We start from the raw sequence: 20,099 nt of genomic DNA on the forward strand, positions 1-20,099 counted from the left end.
CAGGTGATCAGCCCAACCCAAGGATCGAACCCATGTCTCTTGCATTACCAGGCAGATTCTTTACCACTGAGCCATCAGGGACGACCTTAAACAACTTTACTAAAATATAATTCTCACAGCATACAATCCAACTATTTAAGTGCATGATTCAATGGCTTTTAGTGTCTTCAAGAGTTTTACATTCAAAACCATAATCAGCTTTCCCAGAAAGCCTCTACCAGTACCAGCCAGGTTCCCTGCCTCCTTCAACCCTAGGCAATCTCTCATCTACTTTATAGATTTATCTCTTCTGGCATTTCCTATAAATGGATTCATACTCTGTATAGTCTTGTAGTGCATGGCTTTGTCTTAGCATATTTTCAAGTTTCATCCTTGTTATAGCAAGAATTGCCACTTCATTCCTTTTTATCACTGAATAACCTTTCCCTGCATATGTGTGTACTGTGTTATATCTATCCATTCACCAATGAGTGGACATGAGGGTTGTGTCTACTTCTTGGCTATTACGACTAGTATTGCTCTAAACATCCTTATTCAGGCTTTTGTGTGGACGTATGCTTTTATTGACTCATTGGAAAAGACTCTGATGCTAGGAGGGATTGGGGGCAGGAGGAAAAGGGGATGACAGAGGATGAGATGGCTGGATGGCATCACTGACTCAATAGATGTGAGTCTGAGTGAACTCCGGGAGTTGGTGATGGACAGGGAGGCCTGGCGTGCTGCGGTTCATGGGGTCACAAAGAGTCGGACACGACTGAGCCACTGAACTGAACTGAACTGATGCTTTTATTTCTCTCAGGTATACTCTGAGTTACTGAGTTACCTGAACTCTATATTTAACCTTCTGAGAACCTACTAGATGATTTCCCAAGATGGCTACAGCATTTTGCACTCCCACGGGCAGTGTCTGGGGGTTCCAATTTTACTACATCTATGCCAGCAGTGGTTATAACCTCTGTTTTTGATGATCACTATTTTTAGAGTCCCTTGGACTGCAAGAAGATCCAACCAGTCCATCCTAAAGGAGATCAGTCCTGGTGTTCATTGGAAGGACTGATGTTGAAGCTGAAACTCCAATGCTTTGGCCACATGATGTGAAGAGCTGACTCATTGGAAAAGATCCTGATGCTGGGAAAGATTGAAGGCAGGAGGAGAAGGGGACGACAGAGGATGAAATGGTTGGATGGCATCACCAGCTCAATGGACATGAGTTTGGGTGAACTCCGGGAGTTGGTGATGGACAGGGAGGCCTGGTGTGCTGCAGGTCACGGGGTCTCAAAGAGTTGGACATGACTGAGCAACTGAACTGAACTGAAATTTTAGTGGGCATGAAGGGAGACAAGTGGTAAGGACTTGACAAGTATGATGTAGAACATTTCAATTTTCGTCATATCAAGGAGTTTGGGGAAGTAATCTTTAAAAAGACAAGAATCTAATAGGAAACTTGGAGAAAAGTCATCAACACAGAAAAAGAAATATAAATATCTCTAAAACACACTTGAAAACATGCTTAGCATCTTTAACAGAAATTCAGATTAATCCAGATCAATGAAGTATCACCATTCCCTTACTCTTTGGAAAAAGGTTGAATGCAATGACAGTGTCTAGTTGATAAGCCACCTTCATCAGCATTGGTATGGGGGGATCCAGCAGTCTTTGTTCACAGTGATTTAGCAAACTCTGTCAAACATTTAAAAGTTACACAGTCCCCAACACATCTGAATCCAGGAATTTGTCCTACAGACATTTTTGTCCATGTGCACAATAGAGCATGGGCACCCTGGTTTTTCTTGTCTGAAATAGAGCAGTTATTACCTAATTCTTCTGCTTTGATAGATTGCCCCTATCCTGGACTTTTGGTTCCAAAGAGCAGGCTTGCATTGAAATGAGAAAAAACACAACTGTTTACAAAACAGCATCTTCACCAGCATTGTCAGCACAGACCATTTTCGAGGTCCTAGGCTGGGCTGGGGCTTCCCAGGTGGTGCTAGTGGTAAAGAGCTCATCTGCCAATGCAGGAGACATGAGGCGCAGGTTCAATCCCTGGGTTGGGAATATTTCTTGGAGGAGGGCATGGCAACCCATTCTAGTATTCTTGCCTGTGTGGAGAATCCCATGGGCTACAGTCCATAGGATCGAAAAGAGTTGGACACTACTGAAGCGACTTAGCACAGCACAACACGGGCTGGGCTTGGGTGGAGGGGAGGGACGCCCAGTGGGTCCTTGGTGAGGGGGGAGCTTCACAACCTGCATCAGAGACTGTGTTTCTGGGGCTCACACTGACACCAGTCCTAGCCTGAGGCCTGCGGGCTGGGGGAGGCTGGAGGGTTCAACTGAGGGCCTCAGCCCATCTCACTCCATGTTTCCAAACATCAGTACCTTCTCCGCTTCTTCCTGTGGATGAGTGAGTCTTTCCAGCTCTTGTATAAACCTGGGAGATCCTCTCCCACCTGGATCAATGTGGGTGAGCCCTCCTAAGCAGGATCTCTGGACTCACTTGGGCTATAGGGCCAGAGAATGTTACTGAAATAATTTGTTTGGAGATTTAGTCTTCCTTTCTCTAGGCCTCTGTCCCTCCAGTCTGAACCACTCCCCCAAAAGTTCTCCACCATCCACCTAAAGCCATTGGCTGCCTGCAGGATTGAGGGTCTGCTTGGAGGTAGGGAGGGTGAGCTCTCAGCCAGACAGAGGCCACCATGAAAGGCTGTGCTGCTGAGGCCCAAACTCCAAACTCAGCCTCAAAAGCAAAGAGCCTGGGAGGAAAAAGGCCGAATCACCTTCCTCCCTAGTCACATTTGCTGGCTGCTTGCCAAGGCAGAGGCTGAGCGAGACACACAGGAGACACCGCCCAGGGCTGGACCATTCAGTTCAGTTCAGTCACTGAGTCCTGGCCAACTCTTTGTGACCCCCACTATCCATCACCAACTCCTGGAGTTCACCCAAACTCATGTCCATTGAGCCGGTGATGCCATCCAACCATCTCACCCTCTGTCGTCCCCTTCTCCTTCTGCCCTCAATCTTTCCCAGCTGACTCTTTTCCAATGAGTCAGCTCTTCACATCATGTGGCCAAAGTATTGGAGTTTCAGCTTCAACATCAGTCCTTCCAATGAACACTCAGGACTGATCTTTAGGATGGACTGGTTGGACCTCCTTGCAGTCCAAGGGACTCTCAAGAGTCTTCTCCAACACCACAGTTCAAAAGCATCAATTCTTTGGCACTCAGCTTTCTTTTAGTCCAACTCTCACATCCATACATGACTACTGGAAAAACCATAGCCTTGACTAGATGGACCTTTGCTGAAAAAGTAATGTCTCTGCTTGTTAATATCTAGATATTAAATATTTAATATTTAGATTTTTAATATCTAGATAGATATTTTTAATATCTATCTAGGTTGATCATAACTTTCCTTCCAAGGAGTAAGCGTCTTTTAATTTCATGGCTCCAATCACCATCTGCAGTGATTTTGGAACCCCCAAAAATAAAGTCAGCCACTGTTTCCACTGTTTCCCCATTTATTTGCCATGAAGTGATGGGACAGGATGCTATGATTTAGTTTTCTCAATGTTGAGCTTTAAGCCAACTTTTTCACTCTCTTCTTTCACTTTCATCAAGAAGCTCTTTAGTTCTTTACTTTCTGCCAGAAGTGTGGTGTCATCTGCATAGCCGAAGTTATTGATATTTCTCCCAGCAATCTTGATTCCAGCTTGTGTTTCATCCATCCAGCATTTCTCATGATGTACTCTGCATATAAGTTAAACAAGCAGGGTGGCAATACACAGCCCTGACACACTCCCTTTCCTACCTGGAACCAGTCTGTTGTTCCATGTCCAGTTCTAACTGTTGCTTCCTGACCTGCATATAGGTTTCTCAAGAGGCAGGTCAGGTGGTCTGGTATTCCCATCTCTTTCAGAATTTTCCACAGTTCATTGTGATCCACACAGCCAAAGGCTTTGGCATAGTCAATAAAGCAGAAATATATGTTTTTCTGGAAATCTGTTACTTTTTCGATGATCTGACAGATGTTGGCAATTTGATCTCTGGTTCCTCTGCCTTTTCTAAAACCAGCTTGAAGATTTGGAAGCTCATGGTTCATGTATTGCTGAAGCCTGGCTTGGAGAATTTTGAGCATTACTTTACTAGCATGTGAGATGAGTGCAATTGTGCAGTAGTTTGAGCATTCTTTGGCATTGCCTTTCTTAGGGATTGGAATGAAAACTGACCTTTTCCAGTTCTGTGGCTACTGCTGAGATTTCCAAATTTACTGACATTTTGAGTGCAGCACTTTCACAGCATCATCTTTTAAGATTTCAAATAGCTCAACTGGCATCCCATCACCTCCACTAGCTTTGTTCATAGTGATGCTTCCTAAGGCCCACTTGACTTCACATTCCAGGATGTCTCACTCTAGGTGAGTGATCATACCGTCATGATTATCTGGGTCGTAAAGATCTTTTTTGTACAGTTCTTCTGTGTATTCTTGCCACCTCTTCTTAATATCTGCTAGGTTGGACATCTGGCTCCAGTCCTAGTTTGGGAAGGTTGCCCATTGCCCTTCACCGGGCTGTCATACATAATTCCACCTTGGTTTGTCTCATTTGGTGACTCTTCTTTTCAGCAATGCCTTTTGTTTAGTCTTGCTCCAAGGGTGGCCTAATTGGGTGAGATCCTACAGAAATCACCCTCACTTTATTACAAATCTCCTTTTGTCTGAAGGGAGGATGGGGTCCAGCCCCTGGCACTTTGGAGCAATCCTCTGCTCTGTAGTCTTGCCCTGGCCCTGGGCCTCTCTCGTGGGTGAAGTTTGCTGTGACACTGAGAGGGTGAGGCTGAGTCCTTCACACAGCAAGCTCTCCCTCTTGGCAATGGGCACAGGCCCACCTTCTTGTTTTTTGCACAGACAAGCTGAGGGGGGGACAGTGATTGCAGAAGGGCTTCCTCTGTGCGGGGCTGGGTGCTGTTCTGAGGCAGGGTTCTGGAAGCAGGGCCCTGGGCATGGGTACACCTTGGGCTGAGCCCACCAAGTCAGACAGCTCAGGGGCCCGTCCCTGCAGTATCCATGGTGGGACACCACGTGGGGCCTGAGAGCAGGTCACTGCCACTGATAATTCTTTTCCTAAGTCGGTCCCCAGAGTCACATTCCTGTTTGTGGGGGTGGAAGGCTGTACTCTGCAGGCGCCTGGTGTCCAGATAAGAGCTGGGGGCTCCTCAACCCAAGCCCTCCCACCCTCTATTCCCAGGGCTCTCTGTTCTCTGGGGAAGTGCCTTGCAGTCTGTTTTATCCCTGGCCTACTTAGAAGTGGAAACAGTCAATCTGTGTGTCAGCTCAAGAACAAAAGTGACCTTCGAAATAACGCTTTTCAACTGTGGATGGGATGCGATTGACAGTGAGAAGTGGGAGGAACCTGCAGAGATAGGGCTCAGGCCTCTACTGCCCACTGTCCCCAAGGCCACCTTCCAACCCAGCCTCAGCAGAGACCCACAGATCCAAGTGTCCCAGCCCTGATAGCTGAGCCGGAACGGTCAGGCTCCCGGGCCGGGATGTGCAGAGCAGCTGACCCAGCCCATCCCTTGTCTCCATGGACCCGCTCACAGAGGTGGGCGTGCGGTCCTCCAAGGTGAAGGCAAGCAGCCCCAGGACCCAGCTTTACAGGAAGGACTGATCTAGACGGCAACAGTGTTGAGATAAGAACTTCATCTTACGAGCTGGCCTGTGACTATACCCCAGCCCCCACAGAGGCCAGCAGCCCCCTAGCTCAGGGGTGCTGGTGTCTGGGAGGTGGTCACATAGCTGACCCTGCTCCTGGCTTCACTCCCCTGGCTGGGGGCCTCTGGGGGCCAGCCAGGACTCGGGACTCATTTACTTGTACTCAGACACATTTATGTCTGAGAATGGAGGCCATTAGCTGGGACTGGTCCCCAGGTAGCCAGGCTCTGCTCGTAGGGTCAGTAAAACACTGTGGTGAGAGGGCTTCCCCTGGCCAAGCCTGATCGTGAGCTCCAGGTGCCCACTTGCCCTGGGCACCCGCACCTCTGTTTGTCGTGGCTTCCTGAGCTTCCATCCTTTCCCGTCAAAGGCTGAACCCATGTGCAGCCAGGAGCGGGGAGGCTGTTCATCACGAGGGTTGGTCCCACCGAGGGTGGGGACATGGTGTGTGAGTGCTGAAAGCTGGGGGTGGGGAGCAGCCAGAGTGGGCATGCCACCTATGTGGCCAAACCATGGATGGGGAATAGCAGGAGGGAAGTTTTAAAAATGCCCTGGGCACTATAGACAAAGTGGGCACACAAGGGCATGTCTGGTCCCCACTGGCATCATCACTGGGCTGTAGAGGGGCCATCCAAGCCCTTCAAGTCACCTCTCCTTCCACTCTGGTCAGTCCACAGGAGAAGATGGCTCCTCGGGGAGGAGTTGAGGAGCCTCTGGCTGGCCCTGGGTGACGGTCGACGGCTGCGTTGACCTGGTGCCACACGTGCAGGAGAAACCTGGTGATGGGGACAGAGACTGCAGGAGGAAGTGAGTGTCCCGCCCGGTCTATTTCATAATGACTCTTGTTGGGTGGCCCTGGCTGAGACCGTGGGTGCCTGAAGGCAGATGGTGGCCTGCTTCTGTCCAAGGTCACCAGGGAATCTGGGCACCCCCATGGTGGACCTGAGGGGAGTGGGCTTCACCAAGGAAAGTAGCCAGGCTGGCCAGAGACCCTCAGCCACAGAAGGGCCATCTCACTCTCTGGGCCTCCCCTCTGGCTGCAGCACCCTCCTCCTGCTTGCCCCTCCTCTGCCCTAGCCGTGTCCATCCATCTCGAGAGAGGACCCAAATCTTTATCCCGTAAAACAAAATGGCCTTGTATTTTGATCCCGGGGTTGGAGTGAGACACCCTTGTATTTGCCAGCCTGGGTCCATCCCAGAGCTTGCATGTGGCCATCCCACCCAGCCCCCTGCAGAGGGTGGACAGTGGTGGCTGCTCCACACGGTTCCGGTGTCTGGGTCTTGACCCTTTGTCTCTGACTCCATTGGAGACCCTAGAAATGCACCCACCGAGTCTACACTTACCAACCAAGTAGAAAGGGGGACTCTCCCAAGAGGCATATGGAAGCTGAGTCTGTGTACCCACGTGGCTTCCCAGTCCAGCAGGACCCAGGAGCCAGGCAGTCTCCAGGCAGCCCGGCTCAAGGCAAACAGACCTGCAGTGCATCAGGGGTAAAGGTGCCACAGGGGACTCGGCAGAGCTGGTGCAGCGCTCGTGTCCCTGAGACCAGCACTGGGCCGCATTCTCCCCACAGCCCCCCGGGCCATTTCCCAGGTTGCAGGCCCTGCACCCCCTGCCACTGCAGCCCAAGTGGTCCCTGGAGTGCCTACATGTCCTGAGAGCTCTGCCTCCTTTTCCCCAGCTCCACACAGGCCTGGGCTGAATGGATTCCTTGTTCGCACTTAGAATGGCCATGACTGGTCACTGGATGGAAAGACCTCAACCCCCGTTGAGCCCTGGACCGGTCTTGAGAATGGGCAGCCTCCGAGTCCACCTGGGCTGCCTGGTTGGGCCCTCGTCTCCATGACTTCCTGGGACCCCATGCTCTGGGATCCCAGAACAAAGTTCAGGATGCAGGGGGCCTTCAGCAGGAAGTAGAGGCAGCAGATCTTGGGGGCTCTTTCCCTCCCCTCCCCCTCAGGGGAAGTAACTACGTGTGTGTGTGTGTGTGTGTGTGTGTGTATGTGTGTGTGTGTATGAGAGAGAGAGAGAGAGAGAGAGAAACTCCAGGAACATCTTAGCAGAAATGACATGAAACCCAGCAAGGAAAAGCAAGGCCTGCCTGGCATCATTTTTCATGTGAAGAGAGAGAAAACGAAGAGCCTTGGAGGGGCAGGATGGAAAGAGATGAGGTTAGATTAAATTTTCTTGTTAGTTAACGCCCACTTAGAAATAGGCCTGTCTGAGGCATCTCTCAGCAAGGCACACCTGTAGCACCCCCGCGGTGGTCACCTTGCCCTGGAATGTCTGGCTGACCCCACACTATCCCCAGGCCTGCGGTGAACACTGGATTCCCATGGTTCCCACCCAACAAGCCTGAAGGAAGGACCATCCCAAGGGGCTGATCCCCAGAGGTCCTTCCTAGGGCACCCGCATGTGCCTCTGGAGCCGGGGGGACAGGCAGGCGGTTGTGGGCTGACCTGGGCACCCGGGCTGGGTGGGGGCTCTGCTGCTCCTCTGGGGGGTGTCCCACTGGGGTGTCCGGGGGGGCACTCCTAGATAGAGCCCCCTGGCTGGTAGGAAAGAGTAGTTTTCAATCAGGGTATGAGTATTAGGTTGACGTAGAGCCTGTTTCAGGTCTAAATCCTGGGCCCTTAGTTGGGGGAGGTTCCTGGTAGGGAGGGGGCCAGAGCAGGGGCTGTCTGAGGAAAGTGGAGGGTGCAGGCCTGGGCCTGGAAGAAAGACCGTGGGGACTGACGGGGGTCGGGGGAAGAACAGTGGAAGGACAGGCAAGGACTCTGCCAGGTGAGTGCCCGGTGTTGCCCCGGGTAGCGTGATGGTCTCAACCGAGACCTCCATGTTCCCGCTTGAGACCTCAGTTCAGAGGAACCAGAGACGAAAGCAATGGCCTTGGGGTCTCGTGGCCTCCTTCTTTCGGGGCAGCAGCGCTGCTTCCCCATCACCCACCAGACCCTGAGGAGAAACCCTGACCTTTGGGAACACAGTTGTCATCCCGATTTGTACCCAACGCCACCTTTAAAACAAGCTAGTTACTTAAAAACGTTTTAATTGTGGTAAATATATCTATATACAACCTCCCGTCTTAACCATTTTCAAATGGACATTCGGTAGCACTGAGTATATCCACGCTGTTGTGCCCCTGATCTCCACAAGGTTTTCACTCTGCGAAACTAAAAACTATCCATCAGAGAATCCTCCTGCTGCTGCTGCTGCTAAAATGGTATCCATCAGAGAATCCTCCTGCAGACACACCTAGTTATTTATTTATCACTGGGCTGGGTCTTCACCCCTGCACAGGCTTTTCTCTAGCTGAGGCAAGCCAGGGCTACTTTTTAGCTGGTGTGCACGGCCTTCGCACGGCGGTGACTTCTCTTACGGCGGAGCACGGGAGCTGGGGCATGCAGCCCTCAGTAGTTGCGTCGCGTGGACTCGGTAGTTGTAGCTCCCGGGCTCAGGAGTGCAGGCTCAGTAGCTGTGGTGCATAAGCTTAGTTGCTCCATGGCAGGTGGGATCTTCCCAGGTCAGGGATCAAACCTATGCCTCCTGCATTGGCCGGTGGACTCTGTATCACTGAGCCACCAGCGAAGCCCAGCCGCACCTTTTTAATGACTGCTTTCTTTGAGGGAGTTTTATCTCCTACTGTCATCCCTGTCAGAGAAGGCAATGGCACCCCACTCCAGTACTCTTGCCTGGAAAATCCCATGGATGGAGGAGCCTGGTGGGCTGCAGTCCATGGGGTCACTGAGGGTTGGACACGACTGAGCGGCTTCACTTTCACTTTTCACTTTCACGCATTGGAGAAGGAAATAGCAACCCACTCCAGTGTTCTTGCTGGGAGAATCCCAGGGACAGGGGAGCCTGGTGGGCTGCTGTCTCTGGGGTCGCACAGAGTCGGACACGACTGAAGTGACTTAGCAGCAGCAGCAGCAGCATCCCTGTACTTCTTTCACAGACCCCCACATCCTCTCTGTCTCTTTGCACATACACAACTGCATACCCACACCAATACATACCTGCACACACTGTATAACCTGCACACATATGCACACTCATGCACACATGTGCGTACACGTGCAGCCCAGACACATGTGTACTTCAGCTTCCCCTGATGCTTTATTGCCCTCACCTCTCTCGATCTGTGACCACTGTTGACATTTACATAAAAAGAAGAACAAATTCTCCCAATTCTCAGAGACCCGGTAGGGGAGGACTGACGCTTCTGCCAGGGGGTTTCCCAGCCCCGTGGTGACCCATCCACTCAAGACCCAGGGAGGGAGGAGTCTGAAGCCAGATGAGGCTCCCAGAAGGAACCTGTAAGTTAGCACCCGCTGTATTCAGCCCTGTGTGTGTGTATGTCTGCGTGTATGTGTGTGTGAGGGGTGTTATCCAATCAACAAGCGATTCCTTCCCAAATGTGTGGTGGAAAATGGAATCAGCCCTCACTCCACCCTTTGTGCTCAGGGACAAACGTTCCTTATTCTTAGTGGCATGCCATCACGTCAGCCAAAGGCAAGTGGCCTCCTGTGAGGCCAGGAAGGAGGCATGGGTCTTGCCCACCTTTTAATACCACATAGTAAGAAACTAGAAAGTAGAACAGCAAGCAGGGACACACGTGTGAGGGAAGCGTGCTGGTACCGGCTCACAGGCCATCACTTCTTCACAAAAGGAGAGGTGGTGGCGGGGCTCCAGAGCCTCTAGACGTCCACACACTGCTTCTTCATCATGGTGAAATAGCCATACCATGGGAGTGCGCCCACCCAGAAGGTGCACATTTGTCTCTGAAAAAGACCACCATCACAGCAAAAGTCAGCAGTGTGCTAAGAGCGAGAGAAAAAGCAGTTCCGTTACCAGATGCTAGCGCAGGAGCTAGGTGCCAGCGTTGCAGCTAGGTGCCAGCGTAGGAACAGGCCTGAAGACGGGTCGTCACCTGTCAAGGAACACCCCACAGAATTTGCCAGCTGGAGGCCTCAGACCCTTGTAGCCACCAGAAGTTACATGGAGGAGTGTTTGTCCCCATCCCGTCCATGGATAGACAGCAAATACTAATCATCATATTTTTGGTGGGAGATCAGACATAAATTTGATTTTATTTTTATAAAATAAAATATTAATATTTTCTATAATGTAAATACTGTAGTTCTGTGCCAGGTATAAACTAATCTGTGTCATCTTAATAATCAAATAATGCCTTTTGCTCTGACAACAAATACATCAGATAAGAGCAATGTAGAGGATTCTAGAACCTAACAAATTTTGTTCTGAAGCTCCTTATTCTCCCTTTCAAAATGTCATTGAAATGACAAATGAAAACTTCTATGTGTGGGTAATAGATGGACGAATGGGTGGAAAGAGGCTTAGGCAGATGGATGGGCAGGTAGACATTCTAGAAAAACAGCAGTGGCCATCTTCAATAACTGACTGGAAACACAGGGCTATTTCAGGAGTGAGGGACAAACAGTGTCAGAGAGAAGGATGTTAGGTTTTGGCTGAATTCTAACACACACAAAGGAGGATTATGGGGTCTCCATCCCCACAAACCCACAAGATACCAAGTCAAGATGATTTATGGGCAAATTACATCAAACCTTGGGAATCCAAAGTTCTTTTGGTTTTTAAATTGATCTAATTGCATGGCACCCCATTCCAGTACTCTTGCCTGGAAAAGCCCATGGACGGAGGAGCCTGGTGGGCTGCAGTCCATGGAGTCACTAAGAGTCAAGCATGACTGAGCGACTTCACTTTCACTTTTCACTTTCATGCACTGGAGAAGGAAATGGCAACCCACACCAATGTTCTTGCCTAGAGAATCCCAGGGACGGGGGAGCCTGGTGGGCTGCCGTCTATGGGGTCACACAGAGTTGGACACGACTGAAGTGACTTAGCAATAGCAATTGCAGAAAAAAGTTGAAAAGCCCCTGTTCTCGTTACACCAGACCAGAGAAACCCTGAAGCCAAAATACAATGAAGAAATAAACTGTAACCCAGACTTACCTAGTAAAATAGAATATAATATCCTTTAAAAAGTCAGCAAATTAAAGGCAGCATATAGAACAATTGCTGGCCCTTGTGCAGTGCTTTTCAGCATTCCCTTGACATGAAGTGTGTACAGTGTCTGTACCTGGACATTCTGATTCAGTAGGTTTGGGATGAGGCCATGGAATCTGTGTGTGTGTGTGTGTGTGTGCACACGCATGTGTGTGTGTGTGTGTGTGTGTGTGTGTACCCCACACTCCAAGTCATTCTTTGGGGAGTTTGAGTGTACTTAATATTGATATATAGAAAAGCAAAATTCATAAACAAAAAGTGGCACGCTAAGGCACCAGGCTTCCCTGGTGGCTCAGATGGTAAAGTGTCTGCCTGCAATTAGGGAGACCTGGGTTTGATCCCTGGGTTGGGAAGATCCCCAGGAGAAGGAAACAGCACCTCACTCCAGTACTCTTGCCTGGAAAATCCCATGGACAGAGGAGCCATGATAGACCACAGTCCACGGGGTCACAAAGAATCGGACACGACTGAGTGACTTCACTTCATTAAGCCCTCTGTATTCTAAGAGACGAGGGTGGACCCCACCCACGCTACTGCTCCTCCAGCCTGGACCCAGCAGGATGGCTCCCACAAAGGGAGGTGATAAGAAAAAGAGGCCGTCCTGTCAACAGCAAAGCAGTGACGGAGACTGGCCACCCACATGCACAAGCACATCCGCGGAGTGACCTTCAGGAACTGCACCTTTGCAATCAGACAGAACTAGAAATTTGCCATAAGGAGAGGAGGATGCCAGATGTATGTGTCCATAGCAAGCTCCACAAAGCTGATCGGGTCAGCTGACCGTCCACAAGGACGGTCCCCTGCCTTGTCCAGGTCCAGTTGTCCAGAAACCCTGCCAAAGATGCGGCTTCGCCCAGAAAGTCTGCACACCCTGACCTGTGCGCCTGCCACCACTCTCAGTGCAGATGAGCCAACCACGACACTCAGTTATAGAACAACTGGAAAAGACATATACTTCCTATTCCAGACACATAAGGATAACTCAATATTAGGGGATCTATTATTTGAATTTATTTTAGTAATGAGTCAAAGAAGAAAAATTATTCAATATACTTGGTAGATGTTGAAAGAATAATTAATAGAAGAAAACATCCTTAATTTAAAAAAATAACTCTTGGTAAAGAGAGAGTTGGAAGAACTTTGGAAATCAGCACCTGATGTAGTATTTACTAGTAAGGTAGAAATACTGAAGAGAATCCCATTAAATCCTCCAGGAATGAGACACCACCCAGCATGACTCCTCTTCAGCATTATTCCAAACACTTGGAAAGAAAGAAACAAAGGTTTGCTTATTGATAAATGTGTACTTCAAAAATGTGTGCTCTAAAACCGAGATGGGCCATGGAAACTTTCCAAAGAATAAAAGAGCTTCCTGGAGACAAGTTTCCTAATTAATCTTAATATTAATTCTTTAACATTTTCTACAAACAGGTAAAAAGTAACAACTCTCCTTTATGCTCAGTGCACCCAGTAGAAAATATAAACTTCAGCCCATGATATTTCTACTACCAGGAAAAGATAAACAAAACTAAAATAAAAGATCAGATGGTATCCCACATGCTCCCTGCTTGAATGTTTGTCCTGAGGAGCCTCTGCTCTGCTGGAAGTGATGGATTTGTTCACAGTAAGCCCACAGAGGAAGTTTCAGGTTCTGGTCAACGGACTTTTGTGCTTCCCACTGTGACTGCATGCCACAGCAGTTCTGAGCACGGTCCCAAGGACCCCCACTGCAGGAGCTCATTAGCAATGCCAGTTCTTAGATTCCTCTCCAGACCTACTGTCTGATTCTGCAGGGGGAACCCTGCCATCCAGGTGTGTCAAGGCTGCCAGGTGATTCTGACATGTCTCGTGTGAAGGACCATGGGTGTGAAGGAAGGGGCTCACCTCTACCTGCAGAGAGCCCGGGGGGCTTCACTAACATCAAAGGAAGCCCTCAGGTCAACGCTGGATACTCCCACCCCAGTCAGAAATACAGACTTGAGGCCAAAAGCCCCCGGGGCCACATCAGCCCTCTGCTTCGAGCCTGGGGCTCTTCCCATGACTGAGCCTGGGAGGTTGGGGACACGCCTGACCTAGTCATTGCTTAATCAAAGCCAGGTACGTCAAAGCCAGGTAAGCTTTGATGAGCAGTTGAGTGAATGAATGGACTTCCCTATGTGCTTTCATAAGGATGGGCAACCTCGGGTCAGGCCACAGCAGAGTGGTACCTCCAGGTCCCAGAGGGTGAATTCCCAGTGAATGTGTGTGAGCAAGTTTCCCTGCACCAGGAACCCAGAGAGATGGAGTCCTTGCACTGAGAGAAATCTTGACAGCACCCTATCCCTAGGACGAGGTTTCCTCCACCGTCTGCTGTCTTGCACTGTCTGCTACGAGGGCCGCAGGACTGACCACTTTGGGGCTCTGCCCTGGGAGTGGTGCCGACCACTCAAAGACAAGGTCTGGGTACCGCAAGTTCTGCCTGAGGCTCAGAGCAGCCAAGACCACCGCAGACAGTTGGTGTGTCCCCTACCTTTTCCAGTTTGGAGGTGTTCTTAACCACGCAATTCTTGTTACCGTTTGGAAGCTTTCTGCAGTTGGTGCGGGAGATTTCAGCATCAATAAAGTATTCCAGACGATCCGTGACCTGTTGATTAGCAGTCATGCAATTTTGTTCAAAAAAGCCTTCTTCTACTTTTTAATGTTTTTAACAAACCCTGAGAAAACTTATCTTCCTTTCATTCCCTCTCCTTACCTCCTCCTCCCCCTCCAAACATATCTTTAGGAGGTGGCCTGTGGAGCCACTACACAAAGATACCCCACTTGGAGCCGGATTCCCTGGGGCGGAGGCTCCATCCAGTGTGGGGCCTTCCTGAAGGCAAGACCTTCTACTTAAGAACAACCGGCTCCTGCGCCCGGGGTGTTACCAGTTCACCTGGGCCCCAAGGGAACAGGACCCTCAGCCACATAGGATCCCCTCCTTGAGCCCCTTCCCATACACACACACACACACACACACACACCCTTCAGATTTTGTCACCTGAGATCCCCTGCCCATTGAGGCTCACCTACCCAAGACCCCTAACCCCACCCCAGGGCCCCGTGTAGCCAGGTTTGTCTTCCTGTTCTCTGAGTGGTTAGGAAGCAGAACAGGAGTGGCTGACAGAATTCATGAATGATTGAGTGAGGTGAAGGCTGCTTTATGTCAATTTATTAATAAATCTGCTCCCATCTGGTTTTAAAAGATTACAGCAGAGTTTAGAGACGGCCAAGCCCACCAGGCAGAAAATACTTCTCCCATCAGCTCTTAGAGTGAGAGAAGGAATAGATAAGGGTCGTCCTTCCACAGAGGTGCCCCAGACCTTTGTAGGTGAGGTCCCCAGATCAACAGCATTAGCATCACCAGGGAAGTAGATAGAAATGCAGGTTTTGAACCATTTGAGTCAGAAACTGCTGAGGGGGTGGGGTACGTACAGTCAGTGTCTGAACAAGCCTCCAGGTGATTCTGATGACCAGGGGAGGCAAAACTAAGCAAAGAGGAAGAAGACAGCAAGAGACAGGAGTGTGTCTGCAGCTTGGGTCCAGGTTCCCCTGGATTCAACCTTCGCTACCAGGCTTTCCCACACTGCCTCTCCAGCCTTAAGCAAGGAGATCCTACCAGTCCATCCTAAAGGAAATCAACCCTGAATATTCACTGGAAGGACTGATACTGAAGCTGAAACTCCAAAATTTTGGCCACCTGATGCAAAGAGAAGACTCATTGGAAAAGACCCTGAGGCTGGGAAAGATTGAAGGCGGGAGGAGAAGGGGATGACAGAGGATGAGATGGTTGGATGGCACCATCGACTCAATGGACATGCATTTGAGCAGACTCTGGGAGATAGTGAAGGACAGGGAAGCCGGCATGCTGCAGTCCATGGGGTCGCAAAGAATCAGACGTCACTTAGCGACTGAACAACAACGACAAGTGACGTCTTAGTTTTGTTCCAGAGAACTAACAGGGAGACTGGGCTGTTGTGGGAGAAGCCGGTTGGCCAGCTGGCGGCCGACCCAGGACTGAGACAGAGGCATCGGACGTGGCACGTGCTCTCCCCCTGTGGTCCTGGCCTCAGTTCCTCCGGCCAAAGGAAGGCAGAGGACAACCTGATTCCAGGGAAGTGGGGACCTGAATGCACACGCCCCTTTCCAGAGGTGAGGAAATCAGAATGGCAGATTGAAAGACCACATCTGGTCACGGGGATCCCAAGAACTCCCTCACCTGATGCCCCTCTGGCTTTCAGTCTTCCTAAGACAGCCTGAACATCTTGCCCACAGTCTGGGAGGCCCGGCCTGGCCTGGTCACAGCCCACCCATCTGACCGCTCACACTGGTTCCTTAGGGCTAGGAGCAAAACTTCTCTCCGCCCCCTGCACCTCTAAACTCTCCCTGCTCACCTCCTGTAGCAGAGACCATTGGCGGGGGCCCAGGCACCTACTCTGCTGCTTCCCGGGGCTCCCTGCTGCCAGACGGAGCCAAGGGACCTGGGAGCAGCTCCCAGCCAGTGACGGGCGAGAGCTGGTGGGAGAGGAGCCCAGCTGCCCTCCTGCAGGCGGCCCAGTCCTGCACAGGTGTTGCACCATCTCCTTGAGGCCCAAGGGACACGGGGTCCAGATACCCTCAACAGTCAATGTGCTCAGCGGCTCGCCTGCACTGGCCACTTCCCTGCCCCGTCTCAATCCCCTCTGACCACCAGGTGCTTCCTGGATGGCCTCTCAAATAAACCACTTCACTGAAACACTAGTGCTAGAAGCTGCTTCTGAGAAACCCCCCAAAAAACCCACCGCCCACCAGCCCCCTTTCCCTGTAGCCCGTCTGCCCTCGGACATCACCTTCATCTTTCCCTGGGGAGGCAGGGCTCAGTCATGACTATGCAGGGGACGCAGGTCCCACCCAGAGGTCCTCACTTAATTGGTGAGGGTGTGGCTGGTGCGGGAGGGGACTCACCAACTCTCTAAGGAAGCCCCACAAGCAACGTGCCATAGGCAGCATCCCAGCTCTCCAGCTAGGCTCAGGGTTTTGTTTTCTTTTTAATTTTTTTTCATTGTCTTTGGCTTCCCTGGTGGCTCAGATAGTAAAGAGTCTGCCTGTAATGCAGGAAACCTGGGTTTAATCCCTGGGTCAGAAAGATCCCCTCGAGGAGGAAATGGCAACCCACTCCAGTATTCTTGCCTGGAGAATCCCATGGTCAGAGGAGCCTGGAGGGCTAGAGTCCGCGGGGTCACAGAGAGTCAGAAATGAATGAGCCACTAACTCTCTCTTTGATCAACATGTCTTGGCTGAGAGTAGAACCTGATTTCCAGTGAAAGACAGCTCTTTACTTAATTAATTTATTTTTGTTCACACTGTGCGGCATGTGGGGTCCTAGTTCCCCAACCAGAGATCGAACCTATGACCCCTAAAGCAGGGAAACTCAGTCTTAACCACTGGACGGCCAGGGAAGTCTCGCAGCTTGTCTTCTAATTGTCCCCTGGCTTCCTAAAGGCTGTGATCATTTGTTTCCATTTCAGCCTCATCTACAGCGTCTGGTACTGCTTGTTGCCCAAGCTACTTGGGTCCCAAAGGAGAAAACCATGAAGGGCTTTTCTTCCTGTGCGGAAGTCACAGGACTCAGGAGTCTTTACTTTGAAGGGTGATGGTGGTGCCCCTGATGGAGCGTGCAGTCGTCAGCACCGTGTGTTGGGGACAACGGGCTGATGGCACATGTGTTCCTAGAGACAGGGTCACGTGTAGACTGGCCCCGATCCTGCCACCAGAGAGCCTGGAGTCCAACACCTGGGGTAAGTCTGTCACAATGGCCTGTCTGCTGAATGTCTTTGCAACACATCCTTGCAAATATCCTGTGCACTTACACCCCAAACACCCAACTGAGGCTAGAAGTCAGCAGGATTCCAACACCAAGGACCTCTTCTTGGACTTGGCAGGTGGGGATGGAGCATCCGCCATGTGGATATCAGGTGATCGATGACTCCCAGCACTGGGTCACCTGAGGCCCTGTAGGGAGGGATTCCATGGACAGAACCACTGCTGCTAAAAAGATGTAGGACTGAGAGAATGAAGGCATCTGGGAGGAGGCACTTTATGAGCCTTCCTATTCCGTGTCAACCCACATTCCACGGAATATGGGGAGACTGAATGTCACTCAGGGTAGCATTGTTGTAAAAATATTCATGGTGCTCAGTTGTTTACCAACCTTACCAAACAGGGATCACAGATGTGTGATTTGCCATTTGGGGTCCAACCGAGTTCATAGGTTGGGGCCCCTAGGACAGCCGTCATGGCACTTAAGAAAGGGAGCTGGCCGTGGGGCTCAGCACCACTGGGTCCCGGTGCTGCTCACGCACCCTCCCTCTCATTCTGGCTTCGGTCTGTGCTGCCAGGGGCAAGCAGGAGCAAGTATGAAAACTGGGAGGAAGCGCCCTTACCTGCATCTGCACCTGCCACACCTTGACCACCTTGAAGAAGAATTTGTCCCTGCTATCCTTGTTGTACTCCTGCATGGCGAACCACAGGCACTGCTTCATGTTGCTGCTTGAGCTGCTGACGTTCCTTAATTCCCACAAGACCTTGTCCGTGTCCTTGTATACAAGCGTGCTGCCCCCCAGAGCCACCAGGACCACCAGGAGGGCAAGCAGGAGCTGGTAGGTCCCCCAGAGTCTGGCCATGCTCCCTTCTTCCAGGGACACAGGTGAACGTCTCTGTCCTCCCAGGGATGGAGCTGCGAGTGGTATGGGGTGGCTGCCGCGGGCACGACAGTTTCCAGAGATCTTACCCAGAGAGAATCAGCTTGGATCAAGACAGAAGCATCAGGGTCAGCTGGTGGGACTAGCCCTGTCCTCCAAGGAGCCCCACCCATGAGAAGCCAGGTCAGAGTCCCCACTGGCCTGCTGCCCTGCTCCACTGGGGTGGATCCTCCAGGGAGCTCACTGAGAGCCCCGGGTCCACACCTACCCTGTGCGCCTCACGGCCTGCTCCTGTTTCTGCGTCTCTGGCTTGTAAGAGGTGGCTGTAAAGGGTATGGCAGCCTGAGATTTCCTACTCTGGCTCCCTTTCCGGCCGGCTCCCCGTCCTAGGGAGTTGGACTCTGACCTAGTTCCAGCCCAGAGTTCTCCTAAGAACCCGGCACTCTCAGCTGTATCAACGCCCTAGGCTGGGGCCTCCTTGCTCCTGCTCCCTGGTCTGCGGTCACCTGCGACCTCCATGCCCCAGAGGGCAGTCCCACTTTGTGATGTAATTCCACACCTGTGACCCTGTCTCAGAGGGCGCCTCACCCCTGCTGGCCCCTGGTCCCTGGTCCCGGCGGTTCACATGGCATGCGAGCCCCTTCTGCTTTTGCCCTCAGAGTGGAAGGCCGAGCACGCTATGACCTCGGCTTCCTAAGCGACTGGCCTCTGACCCCCTTTGCTGGGCACCTTTCCAACATCTTTGTGAAATTATGCAAGTATTTCTGCATAATAAAAGACCAGAGAGAGAATCAATGCAAAGCATTACATGAATTTAAATTTAGTGAAAGGTACTCAGTCATGTCTGACTCTTTGCAAACCCATGGACTATACAGGTCCATGGAATTCTCCAGGCCAGAATACTGGAATGGGTAGTCATTCTCTTCTCCAGAGTGTCTTCCCAATCCAGGGATTGAACCCAGGTCTTCCGCATTGCAGGCGGATTCTTTACCAGCTGAGTCACCAGGGAAAGGCCTATTGTTGGTCACTTATTGGTACAGTTGACTCTTGAGCAATGCAAGGGTGAGGGACACCTACTCCCAGTACAGTCAAAAATCCACATAGACCATCTGATTCCCCCCAAACTTAACTACTAATAGCCTATGGTTGAAATTTGTTTACAGTCCACATATGCAATTTTTTTTTAAATTTCCATTTATAAGTGTACCTACCTACTTTAAGCCAATGTTGTTCTGAGGTCAACTCTAATGCATTCATGATTTTTAAATTTTGCTACATATTAAAAGTACCAGGGGTATTTTAAGAGTTTCCTGCCTTTAGTAAATATGTGTGTTAGTCGCTCAGTCGTGTCCAACTTTTTGAGCCCATGAACTGTAGCCCAAGAAGCTCCTCTGTCCATGGGATTCTCCAGGCAAGAATACTGGGGTGGGTTGCCATTTCCTTCTCCAGGGGATCTTCCCAACATAGGGACCAAACCTGGGTCTCCTTCATTGCAGGCAGATTCTTTACCATCTGAGCCACCAGGGATACATATACATTATGATTTGAATAAAAAGAGCCTCTTCAGTTCAGTCTCTCAGTCATGTCCAACTCTTTGTGACCCCATGGACTGCAGCATGCCAGACTTCCCTGTCCTTCACCAACTGTGT

At 50.8% G+C, this 20,099-nt stretch overlaps 1 protein-coding gene across 1 annotated transcript; it reads right to left on the bottom strand.

Moving 5' to 3' along the window:
* Positions 1–10,329: 10,329 nt before the first annotated feature.
* CST8 (cystatin 8) lies at positions 10,330–18,432 on the bottom strand. Its single transcript, XM_040247321.1, has 3 exons — positions 18,193–18,432; positions 14,265–14,378; positions 10,330–10,488 (listed from the first exon to the last, which is right to left on the bottom strand). Exons 1-3 carry the CDS (start codon positions 18,430–18,432, stop codon positions 10,405–10,407), a joined length of 438 nt encoding a protein of 145 aa, XP_040103255.1. The 3' UTR covers positions 10,330–10,404.
* Positions 18,433–20,099: the final 1,667 nt, after the last annotated feature.

This window comes from Oryx dammah, unplaced genomic scaffold (assembly GCF_014754425.2).
Source record: "Oryx dammah isolate SB20612 unplaced genomic scaffold, SCBI_Odam_1.1 HiC_scaffold_10, whole genome shotgun sequence".
Classification (NCBI taxonomy): domain Eukaryota; kingdom Metazoa; phylum Chordata; class Mammalia; order Artiodactyla; family Bovidae; genus Oryx; species Oryx dammah.

Bases quoted from the DNA above. Each gene is read 5' to 3' on its own strand.
- CST8 (XM_040247321.1), bottom strand. From the start codon at position 18,432: ATGGCCAGACTCTGGGGGACCTACCAGCTCCTGCTTGCCCTCCTGGTG. The intron at 14,379-18,192 runs GTAAGGGCGCTT...GCTAATCAACAG, and splicing joins TGTGGCAGGTGCAGATGCAG to GTCACGGATCGTCTGGAATA. The intron at 10,489-14,264 runs GTAGGGGACACA...GGTCTTTTTCAG, and splicing joins ACACCTCCAAACTGGAAAAG to AGACAAATGTGCACCTTCTG.